The sequence below is a fragment of the Drosophila navojoa genome, chromosome 4 (genome assembly GCF_054131105.1).
Source record: "Drosophila navojoa isolate 15081-1374.11 chromosome 4, UAZ_NAV_1.0, whole genome shotgun sequence".
NCBI lineage: Eukaryota > Metazoa > Arthropoda > Insecta > Diptera > Drosophilidae > Drosophila > Drosophila navojoa.
Window position 1 is genome coordinate 7,396,073 of NC_142892.1, and position 21,248 is coordinate 7,417,320.

Here is a 21,248-nt window from a genome sequence, read left to right on the forward strand (position 1 = left end):
GTATAATTATGTTTTGGATAGATTTTGCACGAGTAACCGACAGAAATGATGTAAAATCTGCTGTGGGATTACGAGTAAGTGCGAACAATTTAATTGTAGAACTTCTTCGGGGATCCTGAATGTAATTTAACCATACCTTAATTGTGGACTTAATCCCCAGTCCGAAATCCTACCCAAAATAAAACACATCTCATATTTAATGGATTATTTATATCGTATTGTAAAAGCTAAATATGTATGTTTATACGTAATGCTTAGAGCTATACAAGTACAGTTAATAGATTATGAGAGTATGTGAAAGAGCGCTTTGTTCACTTAGCATACTACGGATAGAGTATATGTGTTTCAGCCCTGATATGGTATTGGGATTTATTATTGGATAGCTTACGACTAAATGAGACAGGCAGCTCCTTCAGCTGACTGGCGCTGAGGGAATGTGTCCCAGCATTGAGATACTCCTTGGCCAACGAGGGTCTTCAACTCAAACACACATACACGCTCGCACGCACACACATAGAGAGAGAGAGAGAGATAGGACTAATAAGTACTTAGGTTAGAGTGCAGACAGAACGGGTCTGCTCGACCTAATTGAAATCCAGGGTATTCTGCTCCGTTGTGGTGGTGCGAATGCGACTCTGATCGCTCTGCGAACGCTGCAGCCGACCGCCGCGCCAGCCGCAACGCCAGCGCTTGATGCAGCCGAGCAGCGACCAATTGATGCTCTTGGTGCGGCTCAGCACATAGATGTACGGATCGAGAGTGAAGTGCAGGGCCATCAGGACATCGGCTATGATGAAGAATGGATGCGATTTGGGCACACGATTTTCCCGAATGGCCAGTGGAATGGCAATCTGTAAAGGGAAGAAGCATTAAAAGGTAACACTATTTAACAAAATACAACTTTAATAGAATGAAAACAAAAAATAGTAAAATAATTGCATTAATTAATAAATTACACTGGTTAACCAAAATGGAAAGGAATAAATAACTCTAAGGATTTTTACTATAAATTGCCTTAAAATCTATTGAATTATATAATTTGCTGTACAGTGTAATTTATAGATATACACACAGATATACATATCTATAACTTACCATCTGTGGCATCCAGCAGATGACAAAGGAGATGCTCAGGAATGCCATAAGCTTTGCAAACTTGATCTCATCAGGTGAGGTCTCGGCAGTCATCGTTACGCTGTTGCTATGATGGAATTGACGTGGTGGTGGCATATTGTAGTGGCTGCTGCCGCCACCGGTGCTGGTGCTGTACGGCTGAGCCGAATAGAGGGTGGTGCCGCTGCTGCTCTCGGCGTCGATGCTGCGCACACTCTTCTCGCGATTAACCAGATTATATTGCATATACCGCTTGGTGGTGCGACTGCGTCCAATGACCCACAATACACGCGCCACAAACAAATTACAGGCGACAATAACCACGCAAAGTAAACTGCCTGTAGGGATAATTACGATGATTATTATGGGGAGTGAGAGGGAGAGAGGGGACTTACCAAACACCATAAAGAATATTGAGTAGGCCTTGTTCAAGGTGCCTGGGGCATCGCGATAGCGTATACATTTCAATTTCTCCGGATTCGTTTCGTCTATGTAGGCGCCAAAGCCAACAAAGGGCAAAAACGTAATTACGACGGCCACCAGCAAAATGCTATTGACACTCTTCTGAATCAGCTCATAGGTGATGTGCTATATAACACAGCCAACACAGATGGATCTAAGTGAATGCCATGTGAGTGAGTGGAAATTTCTGCTTACCTTGTGATAGATGAAGGGACGTGCAAGGGCCATACATCTCTCGGCAGCCATTACGGCTGCAATACAGCCGGAGCTGACGCCAAAGAAACGCCACACCACATGACCCACACAGTCAAGTCGCACAAAGAACGGCACCTCCTCCTCCTCAAAGAAATTGTACTTCAAGAGCGCAGCAGTCAACATGCCCAGCAGACCGACCAAGTCGTTTGTGGCCAGGCAGCTGAAATGGATGTAATAATATGAGGGTGAGTATACGACTGCATAATACTCGTTCATGGTTGATGGGAAAACTTAACAATGTCATATCATTTGCCTGCCTGAAGGTCTATAGCGAGTGCAGATTAGTATATGGAGTCATAAAGGTATAAAATAGATGTAGTTTTCCCAATATACCACGTCTTCTAGTCATAGAGGTGACTGCCTTTGTTTGTTTTTGTGAGGCTTTTCTATTCAATTTGCTTCCATCTCTATAGAAATTTGAGTACATCATTGATAGTATGATAGAGAGCATACATACAAGTCTAGAGCTTCAATGAAGAGCATCTACAATATCTCAAGACCTGAGCGAACTACGCTATAATCAAGAGTACCCCCACATGCATATATATTTCAAAATATTTTCAACTTACATCAGTCACACATTCGCAAACACCAATATACTCTGTTTCACTTTCATGAGCGGGCATTATAAAGGATGTGGGATTAGCTCGACGCAACTGAATGGGTCCATAAATTAGCGCAGTTTGAGACTGCTTGAGGTCCCTTTTTGCCAGAGCGACGTGCTCAGCTGTGGGCTCAAGTGCGTGTCGCAGCATAGGCCTGGTCTAGAGGGGCCATAGAGCCAACAGAGCCTGTAAGTTATTGTCTTTTGCGTTCGGCTCGTAAATAGCGCAATTAAAGTTTTCTGCACAATAAATGCGTTTAATGATGTCACATCTATTGGGCCTTATCGATAGCCCAAACAAATAGTGACAAATCGCACTAACTGACCAGTCGCAAGTTGATATACTTTTATATATGTATATACAAACTGTATATAGACGCAATATCCGCTTGATTGCCTGATTCATGCTCATTCCACAAGACCTGATTGCTTAAAATCTGTCTAGTAATATACCTGCTAGCAATTGCTGGTTGCTTGCTATCACCTGAATCCGATTAACGAATGTCTGCACATTTCTATTTAGCTATGTATTCTCTCTATATACATACATATATATTTTTTCAAACTGTTTTATTCTGGGCTGTTGGCTGATAAATGTATCAATGCAGTTCGTTAGAGAGAGAGAGTGAGAGAGGGTAGGTGAAGGCCGTTTAATGCCCTCAACTATTTGTATACCTCGTGAAGTACAAGTGTAAACTCTTCTACACGATTCTCATGAATGCAAGTCAGACTCATACTCTGTTCACATGTGTATATCTGAAGTGCTAGCTAATCGTACTATTATTGTTGTTAATGTCGTCAGGTAATATATATAGCTTATATACAGGTACGGTAGAGTAAGTTATGTGGGGTATCACTGCATCTAATATAAATAATGATTTTACAAAAATCTAGACATTAGTAAGGATCATTACTGGTCATATGATACTTGGTCTCTTCTTAAAATTGTTCAAAAACATTTTACATATTTGCTGTAGAGTATTTAGTATTCGTTCTGGTACGCCTGTGTCTATCATTTGTTTACTTTCAGATAGAAGACAACAAGTTCTCTGTTTGTCGTTGCAAAACTCGATTTTTGCTTTTATTTTCGCTTTTATTTATTTGTTTTTTTACTTACAGAACCATTAAAAATTGTCACTCGTCGTGGCGCATAAGAAAATCATTTGTCTTGGTTATAAATAATCGATTTCAACTCTCGGCAGTCCGAAGAAAATATTTACATGTATATAAATACCACAGATATGTATGTATATCGATATGGATGGAGATGCTGAATAGTAATTATTGTGGAACTACCGGACGAACGCATAAAGTCGGAGAAACATACTATATATATATGTATATACCCCATATATATAATATACATGTGTTTATAGTCGCAGCTTGTAATTACAATGTCGTTTTATGGTTTGTATATATACAAAACTTTTACATTAGTGAGTCGTATTTGTTTTAGAAAATGTTTGAGCAAATTTTCGCTGAGGCAACAAAAATTCCAATTTATACAAACAAATTCAAATGACGAGCGTAAACGACAGCTTGATACTCGTTCAAGAAAGATCATAAAATGTAGAAAATGTATAGTGCTAACATAAATATATAGAAGATATATAGATATATATAGCTGTGTGGGTCCTTCAAGATGAGCAACAGTGTGCCCATCATCGGCGTCTCTATAGAATTCATTGATCTCTCTTAGCCTCTATATGGAATGTCAGGGATCAGGACTTCTGGTATATGTAACGCCAGCTCTCTCTTGCTCTTTATATAGTAGAGGTACTATTCACTTGCTAATATTTTAGATGTACTATATTATATTCAATATTTCAAGTCTCTTTCTTTGATAGATGCCAAAAAGTTTTGCCAACTAATATGCTCGCTTTAGCCCAACAAGCAGGCATGAAATTGGAAAATAAGCAAATCATTGCAATCGAATAGCGGAAGTGTATCTACTATATGTAAATATTGTATGTATGTGTATATAGATGTATATACATATATACCTATATATAGATATTATAATTTATGCACGTACATTTTAGGGCCCGCATGAGGGCACAAACTTTCAAGGGCTGCCTTTATATAAATGTACACATACATACATTGCTCGTACATCAAGTGCCAATGAATGCGCACACTTTCATCAATCAAAATCAAAACTTGTAGATCAAAGCTTATGCCATTTGCACCCTTGAGCGAGCACACGCGCAAGTCCTGTGCAAGGACATTTCTTGTTGTTTCTACTTTTTGCCCCTATTAGAAAGCTCAAATTGCTTTGACAAGCACTTTGAGGATTTGCTGGGAACAAATTATGTTGAATGAAAACTGTGAAAATTGATGCCAGTTAAGCCAGATGAAAAATGAACTCGAATATTTTACGCGATTTGCCAGCCAGAAATTTCAAAGTGATGAAAGTAAATCAAAGCTGATGCGAACTAATGCCAAGTTATGCGACAGCTAAGCAAACGATATAATTCAATTACGAGGGTGGTTATGGTAATTGATTGAAGAAGAGCTTTTTTATCTCATATATAATAGTATACTCAGCCTATTCGATGTTCATCGAATTCGTTGGCTGAATTTTTGTAGTCACATAATTTTGGATTGGGGAAGCAGATTTTATGGCCCGACCATAAAGTGCGTGGATTTGCCTTAATTGAAATATAATTGAGTTACTAAATGGGCAATTTTTAATTACGTTTGCCGATTATTAAATACTGCCAAGAGTTAAAAGAGAATATATAGGTATACATATATAAGTTTTGCAAATATACTTTGAATTTAAAATGACTAATTAATCAAATGTAATAAGTCAGAGTAATTATTATTTTTTATGTATACTTTCATATATGTACATATCTCAATAGAAATTTCTGCTGTGCTTTGTTAATGCAATCAATGTTTTGTCTATCTCTAATTAAATGTTTTATAAGACTTATATACAGTTAAACGAAGTATAGGTATTTATTAAAATGAATATGAACATAAAACGTATGGGGATTCACCAAAAACAAAAAGGGACTATAAATCAATGTAAATAATATTTACGACAATGCCATCTTTCCGGAGCGGTAAAAGCTAGATTTAGCTGGAACGGCAATTGCTGGCCATTAAGCCAAAACGGCTTAAACTGCTTAGAAACTACATTTAATTTGTATAGAAGCTTACAATGAATTTAACATTAAAAAAAAAAAAACAATACGAAATATTTATTCTAGGGCTGAAATCACCCAAGCAAAGAACTAGTTCGTTAGCTTGTAAGTATTTGATTTTCTCAAAATAGTACAAATTAATGGTTTTCTAAAAATAATAATTTCTTTGTTTAAATATAAATGTATTCGTCCACAGCTTTTTCTCACACATTTCGGCTGAATTATCTATTTTTGATTTAATTGATATAAGTTTGCTATTAACTTTTAAAATATTTAGGTAAAGTAAAATGTGATAAGATATAAAGATAAAGCTTAGCTAGACTTGAGCTCTACGATAGAGCTAAACGATTTTTATTAGCTAGTATATATGTGCTTGTACATATATATATATTTTAATAATTTAGGCTCAAGGTCACATATTAGTTGATTATGACTTATCAATAAAAACCATAAAGAAACGCACGAAAACTAAACAAAACATTGAGCTTCCCTTTGTGCGTATTTTTTAATGTATAAATTTCAACCGAGTATTATTAAAAATATTTATTTGTATAATTAAATAATTAATGTACAATTTTAATTTGAATTTCTTAAAGGATATCACAGCTAAAAATGTCACGATCTGTCATAAATATAAAAGTAAATATATACATATTAAGTATACGACACGTTTAAAGCCCATTACACTCAATTTTAATTCATATAAATATTATGACTGATGCAAAGCAGTATAATAAATGAATTCAGGCGGTTCACAAATGTAAAAGCTTCATTAATGAAATCCTACCCCACCATATGTTCTCAGCATATTTGTTGCGCTTATTCAAAAAGTTTGAAATGTCTTGTTTGCACAGGGCATACGAAATGCGATACTCGCATATGTTTTCCGATTTAGCTTTTAGTGATTGTTTTCTGTTTGGGGTAGCTGAGCTTTTCGCGTCGTACGCTTGACTCTTAATGCAAATTCGGACCCGCACAATTTCGATTTGCAGCAAGTTGAACAAACCTCAACTGCCATGAACTCGACGCACGGAGTTCAAAAACTATATATGACAACTATCAATGGAGACACTCGCACCCGACTGACTGTACGTGTGTGTGATTGAGTGTGTGTGTGTATTGGTGTCGATATATGCATTCCAGTTGACTTACCGCAACATAAAGGTGTATTTGCTGTTCTTGTTATGCTTTTTGCGCGCCAAAATAATCAATGCCAGAAAATTGCCGATCACACCGAGCCCCATGACAATCAAACTGAATATCAAACGCCTGCGATTGTTATACAAAGCGGCTGTGGCCGTTAGAGCGGCCGATCGATTTGTGGTCAACTCGTTGGCCAACTGCAGCAGTTGCCCCACAGTGGCATTGTCAGCCCCACTGGCCACGGACATGGCGGTCTTTCTTATTTGATGATATTTTTACCAATCTTTGCACGTTTGTGTGTGTGTGTGTGTTGCAAGTGCGGCAAGCTGTAAACTAGTTTTGCGATCGTCAGCCACTTGTTCACTTAATTTATCATTAAACTATTTAGCAATTGCTGTTTTTCGGCATTAGCCATAAGTATGTATATATATATAAATATATATGTATATATATGTGTATATATATATTTGTCTCTGTATAGACTGTTACGCACGCGCGATATATTCTTTTCGGTAAGTTTTGCCGTGCGATATTTGCACCGTCTGCAGCGAGCCGTCGATTAAGAATAACGAGCCGACAGCTCGGCTAACGACAACGATAATAACGCTGGCTGCTCTGCCGCAGTCGCTGGCGCTGCTGCTGCTGCTTCTGCTGCTGCCTCTGCTACTACTACTCGTCGCCGTGGGTGTGAAAGCACCGGCAATGCCGCAAAAGCAAAAGCAACAGCTCCTTAGCTGAGCGCAGCCAGGCGAAGCTCAACAGTTGGCACACGACGCACACGAAGTCGTCTTCGTTTCTGCTCGATGCTGCATAGCTGAGACGACATCGTGGGCGACGGCAGCGCCGAGCAGCCACGAAGACGACATCGTGTGCGTCGTGTGCCAACAGTTGAGCCCACCCCATTTAGCATGCGACGCTCGTGCCGAATGCCGAATAACAACGCCGACGCCAACGTTGACTGCGACAATAGCAATAGCAACAGCAGCAGCAGCAGCCTGTGCGGTCGTAATTGCTTTGCTATTTTTATATGCTCTTCCACTTGGGCAGCTTATGCACTTGGTTATGCATTATACACACTATATACACATTAAATGATTAATAATATATACAGTAATATAACATATATTAATTTCTATTACATCGCGTACTTTTCTACTTAACTGTGATCAATTTATAACTCACACATTATTATGAATTATAAATTCGTCATCTCAAAGCATATGTTACGATGTAAGTGCATATTGAATTCGACTGTCGCTCACTAAATGAATATGTTGATGCATACAAATGGAGCTATATCAAAGTGTTACCATCATCTCAGCTGCTGTCACTCCCAGGGGTAAACTGATATAAATATGTGACTGAACTATAAATCTATCGACCTAATCAACTAGACATATAAACACATCGACTATGTGTGTAAGCCCTATTACCAGCAGTGTATATTGCTTGCCAGCTAAACGTTTTATTAACCATTGATTGCTTTGATATGCTTATAGTGTATTCACTAATTATCAGCAGTTGCAAGTTAATATTTTGTTGAATAATCCGAGAGGATTTATTTATTATCTAAAATTAAAATATTTTTATTATTGTTTCTTTCGGCTATACTAATGTATTTTTCATTCATCTGTGGTTCAGATCAGGATATCACAACTTTATTTATATTGCGATACGGACAAACCGGAAAAAATGAATGAAGACAAAGAGTTGAACTCATGAGCGTATTCAGACAGAGAAATGGTTGCAAAATCTCTAGACTCTTTTATCATCATGAACATTACAATACCTGTGGAAGTTATCAAGAAATTCGATAAGAAACCATAATGTAAAAGGTATACTAAAACAGGAATCAGAAGAAACGTCAATTGCTCAACGTCAATTATTATTTAATGGAATTATTTGCCAATATCTTGAGGTAATTGAGGTGATGAATGGTCAAAGAAAACCGAGGCTCTTAGCTAAAATGTAAGTAATATAATTTATTAATAGTGCATTTATAATTCGTTTTATGATTTTTTTTTTTGTTTAGCTTAACAACTATTATTTTTCTTGGCAAAATTGTTGAACAATTAAAATATTTTGTATTTATTGAAATTTTTCGGTGAATCGTGCGCGCGGCTTTTGATTCGTAAATTTTTTTCAGCACATTTAAGAATGCAATTATGAAATAAATAGCTACTGCAAATAATCAATACACACACTCACACACATACATACACACATAGTGTGTGCGAAATGCTTGAGTTAAGATCAAAGAGGCGCATACGAAATGCATTCTAAATGCGATATTAGCCGTAAAGCGAAACGGAAGTGAGCAACACGACGCCGTCGCTGACGTCGACGCCGCTGCCAACAGAAGCAGCGCCGGCAACAGCGCTGTCTGCAGTCAGCTGCTTCAATTTGTTGACAATGCGGCGAATGCGCAATGTGTAATTTAATTGCGAGTTCGCAGCCTAAAACACACACACACACACATGCACACAGACAAGGGTTTGTGTACACACAAACGTGTGTACACACGCTGCCAATCAATTGTTGGCCCACAATATGCTTCACATTCGTCGACTTTTGTTGATAATAAATTCAAAGACCGTCAGATGGTGGTCCTAATAAAGAGGCTGTCCTGCAGCATGAAGGACGTCATGCCGTGACTATTTTTAGCTAATTTGTCCAAAGCACACACACCCACCACACACACACACACACACAGAGAGAGAGAGAGAGAGAGAGAGAGAGAGAGAGAGAGAGAGAGAGAGAGAGAGAGACAGATAGTGAATAACAAAAAGGCAAACACGAACTTTGACTTAAGGCCCAGTAAAAGTTTTTGCGTAATATATTCCAGTGAATTCAGTCTATCCCTCGATGTCCTGTTGGCTATCCGTTAATTGAAAGCTTACCGAGCGCCGGCCTCATATTTTTTCGTTTGCCTTTTTGAGGGCACATAAAAATTTCATTTATATACACTATATACTATATGTACATGCATATACATATATATGTGTGTATGTATGTATGTGTACATCATCTCTTCTTTGGCAGAACAGTTGACTGACCTGCGACTCTTGACTCGTTCGTTGGCTGTGGCTTGTGTTGGCCAAAATGGAATTCATAAATAATAGCGTATTATTTGCTAGACCTTTTCATTTATTAGCTTAGCACCCTAAAGTCACTGATTAATGGTAAAGCAGCGGTTGAGCCGGCCCACGCGATGCCTGACTGCCAGTCCCATTGCCAACATCCTCTTGTCATATTTGACAAGCACTTTTCAAATGCGAATTGGGATAAGGCTGCCTCTAAGAGTCCTCTCTAATCTCTTTTCCCAGAATATTTCAAATAGTAAGCAATATGTCTATATATATCTGTACACAGTCAACTCTTACAATCAGAGCACTTATATCAGTTTTCCATGTGTATTTACCCACATATTCCGTATTGAATTTGTAAATCTCCTGACTCACTGGCAAGCCCCACTTAGGCTGCTTGCACAATTGTATTTGTCAAATAAGATATATGTAGCTCCGCATTCTTTCCACTGACTCCGTAGTGCCTGCAATTTGTGCAGTGTCCCGAATTATATGGGGAATAATTTGAGGAATACTCTAGAAAACTGTATAAAACTAATTGGACATATAAATATATAATCTATTATAATAAAACTGAGCTAAGGATCAACTTTGTTTAGATTATAAAACATTTATTAATTTGTCTTTTCTCAGGAGATTTCTACTTCTTTTTTTCCTCTTACTTTACTTTACTGCTTTACTCTCATTTGATCGTTTCCTTCAATATTTGTATACTACGAAATTCCAATGAATTCTACTGATTCATAGACAGCAACTATGAAGAATTACACACTAAATCGATTTAGTAGTACTTACAGAGGTCTAGAAATCAATTTGATGGAATCGTGAAACAATTTATCAAGTAGACTATAGTTGATAATTAGTAAAATTAAATAATATGTAATACACTACTTAATATTTAGTAACTTTGAACAACGTTTCCATTATAAAACACCAAATATAGATGCCCTGCTATACGCTTTCCTATCTGAGCCAAATGTCAAGGTTAATGCTATTTTTATTTGATATGTTATTTATTTAGTTCTTTTTTGTTAACTTATCTTATTTGCTTTAAGTTGTCATTAAAGTTTATGAGCTTGCAATCTTCCCAGCTGATAACACGCTCGAGCGACATTTTTTGGGGTAGTCCCGATTGCACGGGCTGTGCATGAAAAGTAAATATGTGTATGTGCATATATGAATACTTATGAATTCAGACATATGTACATGCGTCTGTAATTTTCCAGCTAGATGCCGATGCTGTTCCAAGAACTGTGCAGCTCGGCAAGCTTGAGGAAACTTGAAAGTGGGTGCTGCTCGGTCATGCATCAATGTCTTACAATTGGCTGGCTGGCTGGCTGCAGTTGTTTATGCCGAGTGCATACTGTGACGTGAATTGCATACGAAGTGCAGTCCATTCAAACGGAAGCTGCGCCAACAATTGGCCGTAGGCGCAGAGCCACCCAGTGGCTGCACAGTGGGTTCACATATTTGCAGGCAACTATTTAGCATAACAAACAAATAAGAATGTTTATTGTATTGCCACCTTAAAAAGGCACGCAGCCAAAATTAAAAACAAAACATATAAAACAAAGAAGCAGTCAACAAGAAGTAAAAAAAAAAAAGATTACCAAGTTTTAAATATCAAAACATTGAGACATCATCCGCGGCATTTTAATGGCTCAATAAGTCGTCTCTCTCCCTCTTTCTCTCTCTCTGTCTATCTACCTCTCGGCTCACAATTAACATTTGATCAATAGAGGCTCCCAAAACGTAGCGCTCGTTCCGGAATTAAAGTCAATTGGAATTACAAACACGAAAATTGTTCAACGCGTGCACAGCCAAAAGCGAAATGAAACAAAAACAAGAAATTAAATTTAAAATTATAGAGCCCACAAGATGTTGATATAACTATAGATAAACAGACTGTAGATATACACACATGTATATATATATATATATACAGCAGCTATATGTATAGGTAAAATGCAAATGACTTAAATAAAACCGAAGCTGAAATCGAAAGAATTTTAAAAACGAATGCGACACAAATGCATTTGTAATTTGTTTTCGATGTATATATATATATAGTACATATATACATATATATAAATTTATTGTTGCGTATGTATTTAGCATACAAGATAGGATATAGGCATTTGCTTTTATATTTATAGCTCGATATGGGCATTCACACACACGTTTTATGCACAGTTGCTTGTGACAGAAGCATCGTTAATATGATTAATCATATGTATGTATATATATATAATATAGTATATTTGCTAAATTATTGCACTATAGCTTGAGCTTTTGCTCCTAAATTAACTATCTACTTATTGTATAAACAAATGTGTCAAATCATATTTATAGTTTGTATAAATAGACAATAAACATTTTCCCTATTCAAAGGCACAAACAAACACCCACTCACGCACACACACACACACACACGCGAATACACACACACTAACTGATGGCTGTCTGTAGTGGTGTGTACGAGAGTGTGTGTGTGTGTGTGTGCGTGCGTATGTGTGATGTGCATACCCGCTAGCGTACAATCACAGCACACGAATAACACGATTCTCACTTAATCATAACAGAAACGAACTTAACATTTGGCGTCGTTGCATTCTTTTGTCGTCTAGATGCGACTGCAGAAGTTGTAAAGCAATTGCTTATCCTCGAAATGATAAACGTTGTTAATGTGTCGCAGTACACGACCGTCGACCAGATGTCGTGCATAATGCACAGCCTCCATGCGATCCTTGGACAGGCCCACCTCGATGAGCCAGCTAACGAATTCGCTGCCATAGAATACCTTGCGGTAAACACGAATGCGCCATCTGTCGGGGAATAGCAGAAATTGTATAAACATAATTCAGCAATAAGCCAGAAAACTCACCGTCTATCCTTGGCAATGTCCTTCTTGCAGTTCTCCAAGTGATGATTGCGAAATTGCTCGCATATCTGCTTTGTCTCCGGCCGCAAAGTGGACCAGTGAGGTAGACTGACGACATTAGCGCCATACCTGAAATGGAATTGCATCAATATATCAATACTACTTCAATTCAATATTCAACTAAATACTAACCAGAGTTTGCGCCAGAATTTGATCAACGGCATTAGCAGCTCGCCTGTGTCGCTTATAAACACAGCGAGCACAATTAATCCCTGGCCAAAGTTGAGGAAAGCATCCAGAAAACTTAGCTCCAAATAGATGCCCGACATGCCCTCCATGACCAGCGTCCAAATGGACACGGCCAGGCCGACAAACATGGAGCAGAGCAGTATGATCAATAAAATGGTATGCTTCAGTGTTTGATGCTCATCGGAATCGCTCGTATTCTCCAATGGCTCCAGACCACTGCGCGTCTGCTCCTCATACCGTTCAATGATATTCTGACAGCTCTGGCGCGAGGTGCTCGGACCGCAGTTGTACGCACTGCTGCACATGTGGCTACAATAAAGGGAATGTTCAATAAACCACCCTACTCTACAGTTCAAGTTTATGCCTACGATTCTGTTGTCGGCGCACTATCAATCTTATCCAAATCCTTCATCACATTGCGCTGCCGACTGCGATTCAGTAGATCTTCTATATCCATGACCACAGTGGATGCTGTTGTGGGCGTGGTTGCCGTCGAGGTGGAGCAACAGTTGCCATTGCCAGAGCCACAGCCACCATTCGCCCTGATCTCGGGCACCACAGTTGTGGTGATCATTTCATCATCGTCAGACGAGGAGGAATACGAGGTTGTGCGCAAGCTCTGCCGCAATGGCGAACGATCCGCATTGGCCAACAAATTGGCCGTTGATACAGTTGAATGCAAATCGGATGCTGTAGAGAATGGAGCTGATGAACTGGCTGTTAATTCTTGTATTGCTATAGCGAATGCATACCCGAATCCGGATTGGATAACTCACGCGAATAGGTCAGGTACTTTTCATAGCGCTTCTTATAGCGTTGATGCAGCACAAGACAGCCCACAGTAACTGTAAAATTAGATTCAATTAGATTTATGGTAACAAAATGCGATTGCTTATGTAAAGTTTTATAATCAGATTGAAAACTTTGAGTGCATCATTGTAACGTCATAACGCGTCAAAAATATGCTAATTTCTCATCAGTTTTGAATTGAAAAGGAGTAGTTTAAGCTCCCACACACCTATGAAGCACATCACGAGCAGAAAGACGGCAATTGCTGCCTGGGCATTGCCATATTGAAAGCTAGGGTTCTGTTTCTCACTAGGCATGGATTTGGAATCGAAGGCAATTAGCAGGCCAGAGATAAGAGCCGGCACGCCCCAAGCAAAGATGAGCTGTGAAGATATAAAGAAATCAATGAGGGTGAGCACATTTCAGTTATATTTAAACAGCTCACCATATAGGGCCACAGCTTGAGCACAAAGCACAAGCTGCGGCACTGCAAGAAGAGCAGCGTTATGGCCAATAAAGCTGTCCACAAGCGCGAGCTGTAGGTGCCTATATTGAACAAAAAGAATTGCAGGTACAGAGGCCAGCGCTCCACGTGATCCAGCTTCGACCAGAGTATGACGCCAATGCAGCACATCAGCTGATAAAAGTGAAAAACAGTTGTTAAGTATGTAAACGCGTATTAAAGCTGAACACAATTTGCACCTGTGAGAGCACTAGGCAAGCTGTTATGCGTTGCGGCATGCGCTTAAAACGCTTCGTCACTATCAGCAGCGCGAGCATCCAGCAACAGGCGGCGGCGCCAGCCACGCTGATGTCAAAGGAGAAGGCATCCAGCTCATGTAAGTAGTCCAAGGGTTTTAGATTTGTCAGCGATATCATCTTGGCGGATATAAACATAAGCGGCGCTGAGATAAACGTGCACAAGACCATGCTGCGAGCGATCTGCAAAATTGTATGGACAAATGACAATTAGATATATAATCTCTATATAATTTGTTATGCTAACCAGTTCCACTTCCACATTGTATTGGGTAGCAATCACAAAGGCGCCAGGCGCCGCAGGAAAGGTGCCATAGAGAAAACCAAAGGTGCTCAGCTCTGTGGTATCATTGAAGTTCTCGCCCGCCTGGATAATGTTCACAGTTTGGCGACAGACCAGAGGCAATACCAAACTGAAGGAGAAACGAAGGAAAATATAAGTTAAGCATATCCAATTACTCTATTCAAGCAACAACTTACATCTTGACCAGAATGAGCACGCTTGGCAGCAGCAGGCCCATGCCCATTGTCTTGCGTTCCGTTCCGGTGCCGCCGCCCAAAATCTTGAGGCCGAGCAAAAACAAAGCCGTGGCCGAGAAGCTCTGTCCGAACACCCGCAGCACGCTAGCCACCACCTCGGGCAGTCCTTTGGGAAAGAGGAAGCCAGCTGCCACGCCCAGCAGTGTCATCAGCAGCAAAGGATTGAAGAACAACGACTTGATGGTATTCCACACGAGTATCGTATGCTCGCCCAGGCAACGGCGCTGCTTGCTTAGCTGCTCAGCGGGACAGGTTTCCGGGCAGAGGGGCGGATTGCGACTGACCTCCTTCTTGCTTTTGATAATCTTGCTAATCTCCAAGAGAACCAAGCCAATGGGATTGAGAATGGCCAGCGAAATGGGCGCCATTAGGTACAAGTACGAAGCATATTCCGGATGCACATCCTTATAGAGAGCCATAACTAAAAGCAAATAGAGATTGGAGAGAGAGCGAGAGTGTGAGAGATCTTTGTCTTACCTATGGGATATCCGATGGCAAAATCGTTACTCTGCGTGCAGAAGATGGCCATTAGACCGGCACGCGCAAAGTTCAGAGGTCGCGCCACGAGCAGACAAATGACCAAGACGGCAAAGAAGACAATCGCCTTCGATATGAGCATGGCCAGCAGGAAGGTCCAGTTGACGGCTCTCCAATTGAGCTCGACGAGCGAGAGGAAGATGAGCGACGGCAAGGCAAAGGTGCCCACGAATGTGGCCAATCCCTTGGTTTCCGCATTGCTGATGATCTTAAAGCGTCCAGCTATATAGCTGAGAAGAGAAGAGTTGGAGATTAGTTAGTGATTATAGCAATGGTTATAAGTGATGAATGGAAATATATTAAAGATTATATGTATGTAGATGTAAAGTAGATGAGTTAAGGTTTAGTTAGCAGTGCCTGACTGGGAGATACCCTATTTTTGAAAATCTTAGGACTCTTCTGTACATTTATATACATGATATTTATCAACTTATTGAATATGTGTATGTTTAGGTGAGGACGTATTCCAATGATTTTAAAAACATTAAGTACTTTAATCAAATTGTCTTTTGGTTTTTGCAGGTTGCATACAATATGTTTCTTGTTTTCATATCATTTATTTATCACTAAGAAAATGATGTAGAAAATATACATTTGTAGTAAACATTGGGCTGGTATATATATTTCCAATTTCAAGTATCTTTTGCGGTTTACGAGCTCGACTTAACTAATTTATGTCTCCTTGTCTGCTCGGATGTTATACATGTATGCATTTCTGCCTTCAACATATATTTCCACAAAGTCAATATACCCCATTTAGCTATAATCAACTAGTGTAGGGTGTAAAGAAAAGGCAATATAATATATAGACTTAAGAGAAAGATTAAGCCTCAGATTGAGCCACACCTCTTTAATAATGTGCGTGCATTTAAATATATTTATAATATAAATAAAGTATATACGCGGAACTCTCAAACCTTTACATATATAAGCAAGCTAACATGCAACAACAAAGTGAACAATATTATTAATAAAATAAAGCAAACAAAAACAAAAGGTGTAAAGACCAGTTTTGCATTTCAAAATCTTGTGAATGTTGCACTCAATGTGTTCCGCCCAACGAAAAACTCCCAGTTATATATATTATATATAAACACACCAATAACTGGAGTACTTCCCCACACACCACAAACAAAACCTGAGCTACTTCGCTGACCTCAACAACAATAAAAAATGTCTGCTCGGTGCGTGATTGCGATTTATCACAGCTAAATAAATGATTTCCCTCGTTTTGTCTGCCTGATATCTAACTAGAGTACATGAAATATGTGTAATTCACCTGTTTGTCACCTGTTTGTTGTAAGATCTGACTTTCTGCAGCAGCAGAAATGTTTAAGCGAAACAAGCTCTACTGCAGTTAATCAATCAAAGGACAGCTGTATAAATACAGATATTTAAATTTACGCTCTTCTGATTTTTGGTGGAATATAAATAAATACACATAAATATAGTATATATATATATTTTACCCATTTTTAAGAAGTAAACAAACACAGATGTCATGAAACAGCTAAAGGTCGTTTAAGCAAATATTACTTAACTTATACCGTAGAGCCTGCCTAATTGGAGAAGCTTACATTATACAATTTACAGTCAGTAAAATATAGTTAAAGTATGCCTATATATGTATGTACATCCTCTAACTACTGATAGCAGATATTTCCACAAAGCCAGTATACCCCATTAGACCACCAAATTAACAATGGGTATGCGCAGCTGTAACTATATCTCATACATCTAACTATAATAACAACCATTTGAAATTAAATTAGCTGTTGTTCCAATTTCTAGATATGTTCTATTATCAAGTGTTCACGTTTTTGGAAGAATTTCGCTTTGGCTTTTCTATTAACAGTTGCGCCGTGTTTGTTGTTGTTCATTGTATTTTTCGTGTGTTTGTTGTGTAAACAAGTGTCAAATGATGCATATGAGCTGGCAATGAATGGAAATATTCAGCCAAGTTGACAGACTTATGGTGCTTAATACATAGAGCTTTGCTTATTAGCCATATATTTCGGAATACAATAAATAAAATTGAATTCATTAATTCTGCAGAAGAGCAGCCAGTCACGTGCCAAGTTTCCAGATAAGCCAAGAGCCGACTAATGAAGAAACTATTTCAGCATTTCGAATTCCTGCTCTATATTTAGTTAAAACATAGAACAGCTGTTACGCTGATAACTAACTTTAGTACGAAATATTTCGTTTGTTGGGTCACATTAAAGGCACTTGAGGTATTTCCATGCCAGCCTCACTTAAAATCTATTATTCATTATGGCCAGTTATTAGATACGATTGAAATCCATTTGAACAATTAGTAAACATTGCATAATTTGATTATTATTTATTATTTAAACTAAGGCAATTAAAGCTGAATTATAAAATAGAATTTCTTATTATTACTATTGTTGTCATTGTTGTTGTTGTTGTTGTTGTTGTTGTTGTGATTGTTGTTATTGATCAAACAGTAGCAGCTACGACGCGACGTACCAAACTGTTGCTGTTTATAAGGCACTCGCGTGCATCACCCATCCAACCTATCAGCATTTAAACCCGCTTAGCATGCATCTAAGCTAGCACTTGAAACATTGTAGTGTTTGTATTATCATAGGTACAGTGGACGCACGAGTTAAAGGCAACACTAGAGTGGGCATTCATATAAAGATTGATATGTAATACATAATTAGTGAATCATTATTTATAAGGTATTTAATATTATTCCGTCATGTTTATTATATATTAATAAATCTATTAGTTATTATCATATTTTCCTTATATGCTATATTATTTATACTATATTCATTTTCATCCCATAGTTACATATATATATGGGAATTACTTTATTTATCTGTCTCTCATTCTTATTAATAGCAAACGCTTTGATTTCATTAAAATAATCAGCTAAATTCAATAAGAAAGCTAGTTCAAGACAAAGACAAAAACCTAAACATACTTTCTCTTATCAGTCTGGCAAATAAGTTTATCAATTTCAAAGTATTTCTTATCTGTGAAGCCCAACTGTTAATTAGAATCACAATTATATATATATATATATATATATATATATATATATATATATATATATATATATATATATATATATATATATATATATATATATATATATATATATATATATATGCATAGCTATATATATTTAAATCGTAAACAAAACAGCTGGCTAGAGAAATATATATGGGGAAATCGACAAACTACTAAAAAGTTCAACAAACATTTATTGTAGATAAGCTAGAAAAATCTATTTTCGAATCCACATCAGCTAAACTTGTGAATAAATTCGGGATGGAATGTATCATGACAATTTAAAAACCTCTCTACAATCCAGTTACCACTGTATGGTCTATACGTATGCATATGGCTTAAGCAAATGTATGCATGTACAAGGTATAGGGTATATAGCCCGCCAATACGTAATTGCATTGTCAGTCGATTTTCGATTGCATAATTGTTAGACGATTGCATCAATCGATTTTGATCAATTTTGCTTACAGCGAGTATTGCAAGGTCATTTGTAATTGTCTATATATCCACACACACACACATACATATGCATATATGTATCTATATAGGCGTACACATTGTTGATTTATTTATCGCACTCTCTAAACGTTTTACTTTCGCTTATTGTAATTTACTAATTGAACGCAAATATTTTGAAATTGCCTTTGGCAAAGCGCGAAATTTAAACTAGTATCAAAGTTTTTCTATTGTTGTTGTTGTTGTTGTTGCACATTTTTAATTGTAGTTTATTTGCATATGGCTATATCTAAGATTGTATTTGAATGGAGCACGATTGGCAATTGGAAACGCTTCACGCTTCTGTGCGTCCAAAAATTTGCAACGATTTATGGCCCACTTTTCTAGTGACATTTAATTGTTTTATTTAAATACAAAAAAAAGTAGCAAATAATTATAGATTGAATAATATGAATGAATTAACATCTACTAAAAATACACAAATATTTATATAAATCTACACTGCAAACATTAATCAATTCCATTCGTTGATTCATTTTGGTATGCTAACTATGCACGGAAAGGGAATATTCCCACGCCTTAAGCCAACGACCCGCATGACTAAGGGGAAAATATGCGGAATAAATCGTTTAAAAAAACCCACAGAAAATATGAATTTTAATAATGATAAAGAATGTATTTATAATTAAATATTTATGTATATTGAATTAAATATATGCTCAAGCAAGCTAATCTAATTTGTTCCATCAGCTTGAAGATTCTCTTAAACTACAAGAAAGCTTTAGAAGAGCAAGGTCAAGCATTTTTGGCACATATCTAATAAAGAGCGCATAATAAAAGAGAGAGAAAGTACACGCTTTTGAGCACTCATCTAACGCTTACTGTCTAGAAAAGAAGTACACAGTAATTGACAGTGGACGCAATAAGCTCTTTGTGGATAGCCAACAATTTTAGTATGAGTATTTTAATAAACAAAATATTTGTATATACATATTTATTATATTCAATAAAAGCAATAATAAAATTGGTATATCAAATATAAATAATATCATTGCAATCTACTTTATCTAGTAATCAATCATTTCACCAGTAAAAGCAATAGACTATGACACTGTTAATGTCTCTCTTGTTGATGTTAGTTCAAGGAAATTAAAAATTGGCATTTATTGTATGAATCGGAACCGGTCATTGAACGAGCGCGTGACTAACGAGATCACAATATCGAACTGCACAAACTCACACGTACAACAAAACAATAGCAACAACAACAACAGTTAACTGTTAAAGTTGTGGGAAGCGCCCACGCAACAGTCAGTCAAGGGTCAAGGTGCAAAAAGTTTTGCAAATGTCAGTCAAATGTGCGTGGGTCAATTGTATTAGCCCGACTTACCCGCATATAATGATTCCAAAACATTGCACCAAAGCCGGATAGAAGTTGTCCATGGAGACGCCATCCTCAACGTGTGGCGTAGCAGTGCTGCTGCCGCTGTCGACGTCGCTGTTGAACAAAGCAGCCTCTGTTGCCTCTGCAGCGTTGTCCCTTAATGCTTTATAATACATGGAGCTATCCATAATGCTGCTGGCAAATTCGTTCACTGGCTTACAGCAGCTTTCAACATGGTTGGGTAGGCGTGGCAGCCCTTTGAAACCAATTGACGCAGCGGCTGTGACGTCAATGGAACCCACACGCTATGCGACGCCTCTGTGGCACTGGCTGTGGCTGTGCAAATATTGAATTTTCACAAAATTGAATTAACAACACTAACACAAACACACATATGTATATAGCATATGAGACAATTATTTTATAACGCAATTCACAGCGTTCTTGTGGGCTTATCTAGTATATATAAGATATTTAGCACAATTTGCAGCTTTCATTTTTACGCGGTTAACATCAATTAAACGTTTCTGTCGTGCTGCACTTCGCGCATTTTCAATGCATTTATCACTTCTCCCGCTCTCCGACCGACAAACTTCGCTTACAGAAAATAATGCTGGAAGCTGCAGCAATCCGCTTTTATAGTAAAATTGCCTCGCAGTATGTTCGCTCAAACGATTCACATCGCTGAGCGAACCAATGAACTCTTTGCGCTCTTGTGGTTCATTTTAATTTGAGCGCTGTTGTGCATCTAAATCGTTTCGTTATGCATTTGCTTGCTTAAGACTATTTATTCATT

General features: G+C 37.9%; 2 protein-coding genes across 4 annotated transcripts; both read right to left on the reverse strand.

Moving 5' to 3' along the window:
* Positions 1 to 216: 216 nt before the first annotated feature.
* Positions 217 to 7,347, reverse strand: LOC108650429 (prostaglandin E2 receptor EP4 subtype). The gene is made up of 5 exons (XM_018099564.3): positions 6,739 to 7,347; positions 1,771 to 1,990; positions 1,509 to 1,701; positions 1,096 to 1,451; positions 217 to 851 (listed from the first exon to the last, which is right to left on the reverse strand). The coding sequence occupies exons 1-5, from the start codon at positions 6,975 to 6,977 to the stop codon at positions 585 to 587; spliced, it is 1,275 nt and encodes a 424-aa protein (XP_017955053.1). The 5' UTR covers positions 6,978 to 7,347; the 3' UTR covers positions 217 to 584.
* Positions 7,348 to 11,850: 4,503 nt separating this feature from the next.
* Positions 11,851 to 21,212, reverse strand: anchor (integral membrane protein GPR155 homolog anchor). 3 transcript variants are annotated; one of them, XM_018099524.3, is made up of 13 exons: positions 21,055 to 21,212; positions 20,459 to 20,788; positions 15,511 to 15,800; positions 14,974 to 15,454; positions 14,741 to 14,906; positions 14,437 to 14,676; positions 14,180 to 14,371; positions 13,964 to 14,117; positions 13,698 to 13,790; positions 13,314 to 13,635; positions 12,889 to 13,254; positions 12,700 to 12,825; positions 11,851 to 12,640 (listed from the first exon to the last, which is right to left on the reverse strand). In XM_018099524.3, exons 2-13 carry the CDS (start codon positions 20,638 to 20,640, stop codon positions 12,439 to 12,441), a joined length of 2,814 nt encoding a protein of 937 aa, XP_017955013.1. In that variant the 5' UTR covers positions 20,641 to 20,788; positions 21,055 to 21,212; the 3' UTR covers positions 11,851 to 12,438. The 3 variants fall into 3 exon arrangements, with proteins under 3 accessions (XP_017955013.1, XP_089115325.1, XP_017955014.1); XM_089259199.1 differs by having other exon boundaries at positions 13,314 to 13,650; positions 13,722 to 13,790; positions 20,459 to 21,158; XM_018099525.3 differs by having other exon boundaries at positions 13,722 to 13,790; positions 20,459 to 21,156.
* Between the last annotated feature and the right edge of the window lie 36 nt (positions 21,213 to 21,248).

What these genes read in the sequence shown, in the direction of transcription:
- LOC108650429 (XM_018099564.3), bottom strand. Translation starts at nt 6,977, where the DNA reads ATGTCCGTGGCCAGTGGGGCTGACAATGCCACTGTGGGGCAACTGCTG. An exon ending in AAATACACCTTTATGTTGCG is followed by an intron (nt 1,991 to 6,738) that starts GTAAGTCAACTG and finishes CATCCATTTCAG; the next exon opens with CTGCCTGGCCACAAACGACT. An exon ending in AATATTCTTTATGGTGTTTG is followed by an intron (nt 1,452 to 1,508) that starts GTAAGTCCCCTC and finishes TTATCCCTACAG; the next exon opens with GCAGTTTACTTTGCGTGGTT.
- anchor (XM_018099524.3), bottom strand. Translation starts at nt 20,640, where the DNA reads ATGGATAGCTCCATGTATTATAAAGCATTAAGGGACAACGCTGCAGAG. An exon ending in TCAAGCTGTGGCCCTATATG is followed by an intron (nt 14,118 to 14,179) that starts GTGAGCTGTTTA and finishes ATATCTTCACAG; the next exon opens with CTCATCTTTGCTTGGGGCGT. An exon ending in GACATTGCCAAGGATAGACG is followed by an intron (nt 12,641 to 12,699) that starts GTGAGTTTTCTG and finishes ATTCCCCGACAG; the next exon opens with ATGGCGCATTCGTGTTTACC.